This window comes from Primulina tabacum, chromosome 10 (genome assembly GCF_025594145.1).
Source record: "Primulina tabacum isolate GXHZ01 chromosome 10, ASM2559414v2, whole genome shotgun sequence".
Taxonomy (NCBI): Eukaryota; Viridiplantae; Streptophyta; class Magnoliopsida; order Lamiales; family Gesneriaceae; genus Primulina; species Primulina tabacum.
The window spans coordinates 26,132,337-26,136,094 of record NC_134559.1 but is presented as its reverse complement, the minus strand read 5'-3'; the positions used below and the strand labels follow the sequence as shown (position 1 = coordinate 26,136,094).

Sequence of the window (3,758 nt, the reverse complement as noted above, 5' to 3'; positions counted from 1 at the left end):
GGGTGCGAGAAAACGATGTCCCAACATATATTGCTAATAGATCATGTATTAACAAAAAAATTAACAAGGTAGAGTTGATCAATGTATGATGATTTTTTCTCCGATTGATAACATTTATTGAGTGAGAAATTGCTATAAAAAAATTGTATTGACTTGAAAATTTTAAAGAACGTCAAATTCGTTTTAGCCATAAATATTTTTGTTAAAAACATAGACAATTGATGTTAATTTAATATAACCGGTGAAATTTTTGCCTTCTCTTTTTAGTTTTTTTAATGTCTTCTGATACGGCAAAGGATCACCAAAAAATACATGTCCAAATGCAATATTTTCACTCTTTAATAAATCATATATTAATATTTCAGCAGTTCCCAAATTTACTGGCTTGAGGCTGTTGAGTGTTTACTATCAATGGAAACATTGTCCTCTGTCTCACTCCCATCAAGAAAGCGCGAACTGTTATATATGCTGGACTTGAAACTGTCACTGCTCGATGTTAGAGGCGATTCTGTATTACCAGCTGAAGCATATTTAGCAGAGACAGAAGATAAAACACGAGTTGCTAAGGTGTGCAAGTCGTCGGGAATGGTTCGTCTGATTTCCTGTCCATGGAAACCGATCATCAGTGAGCCAATAGAAAGAATTATGCAGACTCTGTTTGGGATAGTTTCGAATGATTAGGATTTCATTGAGAATTCGTTATGCTAAATGTAAACATACCATATGCCTTATAGCCATGTCTAGAGACTTTTTCGAGAGTGATCTACCGAAGCCCGAATTATCATGGGAGGATTTCTTGGAGTTATCATGAGATGAGTGTTCATCTTGTTTGGGTGGAGCTAGTTTCCTCATGTTTACTACTCTTTCAACCATTTTCGAACCTATCAATACAGGATTCACATCATCGTCCCCGTTGCTATGTCCTCGACTTCTTGATTGTATCATGCTCCCATTTTTGTGAGCAGTATTAGTAGTTGGAGTGCGTATTTTAGCAGGAGAGCATGAGTTTTGCCTTCGTTTCCCATTACGAGACAAATTAGAAGCATGTCCGTTCGGCCTTCCCCTGGACGCTGATACTGTCCTTTTCGGCATCAGAATTTTCGGATTTTCAGAGTCATCATGTGACAAAGAGAGAATCTCTGAGGGGTTCGATCCTAAATTTTTCAGATTTTTCATAGTCACGGAGCCCATTTTTCTCACAGAACCAGATAGACCAGAAGTGGTCAATGCAGCGGCTGGTTTGCATGTAGGTGCAGTAGACCTCGGTGCAGGCTTTGAACTGACTGGCATAGATGGCCTGCCAACCGGGATTGAAGAGCGTGGTGTGGTTCTTACAGGAGTAGAGGATCTCGAATTAGCAGACGTTGGCTTGGAAGAAAGTAGTGTTGGTTTGGAAGTAGGTGTGGAAGCACGAGAGGGCTTCGATTTTGCAGGCAGGGCTGATTTTCCTCTATTTGGTGGTGTTGCTCTACGGGTCTTTCTTTGATCACCTGATGATAAAGGCTTTTTATTTGCAGAAGTAACACAGTCAGTACTGTTTGGGTCCAGACCACTTCATCAAATAGAAAACGTTATAGCACCATAAAGCACGAAAAATATCGATACGAAATCTTAGAATCATGTCAAACCAACTGTTTGCAATATAGAAACGTTAAAAAAAGCTCACATTCAATACTTGCCTCAGATTTCAGTACCATGCCTCCACCATTTGTAATTTCAGTTAAACTCGACTCCGAATCTTTTACTTCCAACGCATCCGAAGGATGTAAAGTGGAAGCGGGTTGTCCATAAAGCCTGAGAGAGGTTCAGTGTTAGCATCAGACACGAGAAACAGGACACCATAAGGCTAATATGAGCAATACAATATATTTATAAATATCTAAGATTCATCTTCGAAAAAATGCTAAGACATCATTATGTAAGATGCAAATTGAGAACTTGAAAACATGATTTGATATTGAAAGACAATTCAAGAAGACAAGAATCCCAAGAAATGAGGCGAAAGCCAGAGGAATTTGATGAGAAAGTAAAAGTTTTACCAATCATAATCATTCTTATCAATCTCCAAATTGTGGGAATTTTCATCGGCTGCACTCTGAACAATCTCGAGCTCTAAACCGTTTGATTCCAAAACGGGGCCGTCCGACTTTTGCTCTGCACACAAGTTAGTTTAAACCACATGAACAAAAATCTAAGCACAAAATCTTGATCTCAAATCATAGTAATCAACACAAAAGAAATGTGACTGATAATGACGAGACAAACACAGAAAAAAAAAATCTACTAATTATGACAAAAATTAGGATTAAACCAAGACCAGAGTACCAGCTGAGTCATCAAGTTCATCAGAGTCCTTAATAAGATGTTCACTCCTCTCCTTTTCGACGTTCCGCACTCCCAAAAAAATAGCCAGATTTTCATCCACTTCCCTCATAACCATCGCAAGATTTCTGTTTTGTGGCCTAAACTGTACGGATGCCTACATTTTCCAAAGAAATTAAATCAAAGTACATGCAAATCATCCCAACTATCTTATCTTTTGACCAAATCCATTCACTAAATACACAAAGCAACAGAAAAAGATTCAAAAGTTAGTCAATAACATACACATTCACTAAATACACAAAGCAACAGAAAAAGATTCAAAAGTTAGTCAATAACATACACAAAATTGCATATAAGATCACATATGAGTAAATATGAGTGTAATCCCATGAGGTGCGCTAACATTATTCATTCGATTTGAGCCCGTCCCGAATTTTCACCTGATCTTGTGAAAGCTTGTGAGCCAACTCTTGAACATTTCACGAATGTATATTGATTGATTCCAAGGAAAATTTAAAAAGTGATAAAATTAATTCTCCTTTATAAATTGCTGTCATTTAAAAAATCTATCAACTTACCATTACTTAACACAGTATCAGATCACTTGCAAATCTATCTGGATGAGCTGGTTGAGTAAGAAGCTCCCTTCGTTTCCACACAACTATGGCTATGCATAAGTGAAGCAAAATCCAGGGAAAAAAATTTTGACAAAAAAATTTAAGATTTTCTGATCATTCTCACAAGAAACACAAATATTTACCACACAATTCAAACCAAACACAAGTGCCGCAAACCCATTTGACATTTCGATCTAAACTATCCAAAGATTCCAACTTTATCACAGATGGTCACCTAAGAAAAGTTTCCACAAACCAAGAAACACCCACCACAGTCATCAAGACAGATAAAAAGAAAGTCCGAAAACAAACACAGACAATGTTAAGCACTTACAGCCATTGCTATCGAAACAGACAGATTATGGATTGTAAAAAATGCAGAGAGATTGCAAGAATGAAAGAGGATTGCTATTCAGTTTGTAGTCTTACGGTGGATATTGGCTCTCACAGACTGGATTTTTTTTGTATTTTTCAGATGATTTAGATTTTTTTCTCTCTGTCGACAGCGATAGGAACGCGAGAAATGTGAGAAAAACAAAGAAAGGGGAAGGAAGTTCATGAATCAGTGGACTCTTGCTTGATTCTTCTGTGCAATGGGACACTCCGTTTTAAATACATCCTTTCAGAATAAAAAAAACCATTCAAGTGAAGATTTGAAAATCAGTTCACCCTCACATCCATGTTTAAAAAATCTTGAAAAGAAAAAAAAAATCTTGAATTCATTTAATATAATATAGTTCCTAAATTATATATGTTTTTTTTTTCGACGAACCTAAATTATATATGTTTTTCTTTAATTATATTATAAGTTTTTGT

At 36.5% G+C, this 3,758-nt stretch overlaps 1 protein-coding gene across 6 annotated transcripts; it reads right to left on the bottom strand.

Annotated features, from left to right (window-relative positions):
• Positions 1-309: 309 nt before the first annotated feature.
• LOC142505359 (uncharacterized) lies at positions 310-3,527 on the bottom strand. Of its 6 annotated transcripts, none has more exons than XM_075618322.1 (7): positions 3,277-3,527; positions 2,904-2,992; positions 2,326-2,794; positions 2,040-2,154; positions 1,680-1,794; positions 721-1,503; positions 310-602 (listed from the first exon to the last, which is right to left on the bottom strand). In XM_075618322.1, exons 3-7 carry the CDS (start codon positions 2,438-2,440, stop codon positions 378-380), a joined length of 1,353 nt encoding a protein of 450 aa, XP_075474437.1. In that variant the 5' UTR covers positions 2,441-2,794; positions 2,904-2,992; positions 3,277-3,527; the 3' UTR covers positions 310-377. The 6 variants fall into 6 exon arrangements, with proteins under 6 accessions (XP_075474437.1, XP_075474433.1, XP_075474435.1 ...); XM_075618318.1 differs by having other exon boundaries at positions 2,326-2,479; XM_075618320.1 differs by having other exon boundaries at positions 2,326-2,467.
• Between the last annotated feature and the right edge of the window lie 231 nt (positions 3,528-3,758).

What these genes read in the sequence shown, in the direction of transcription:
- LOC142505359 (XM_075618317.1), bottom strand. An exon ending in TGAACTTGATGACTCAGCTG is followed by an intron (nt 2,155 to 2,325) that starts GTACTCTGGTCT and finishes ACTTGTGTGCAG; the next exon opens with AGCAAAAGTCGGACGGCCCC. An exon ending in ACATGGCTATAAGGCATATG is followed by an intron (nt 603 to 720) that starts GTATGTTTACAT and finishes TTCCATGGACAG; the next exon opens with GAAATCAGACGAACCATTCC.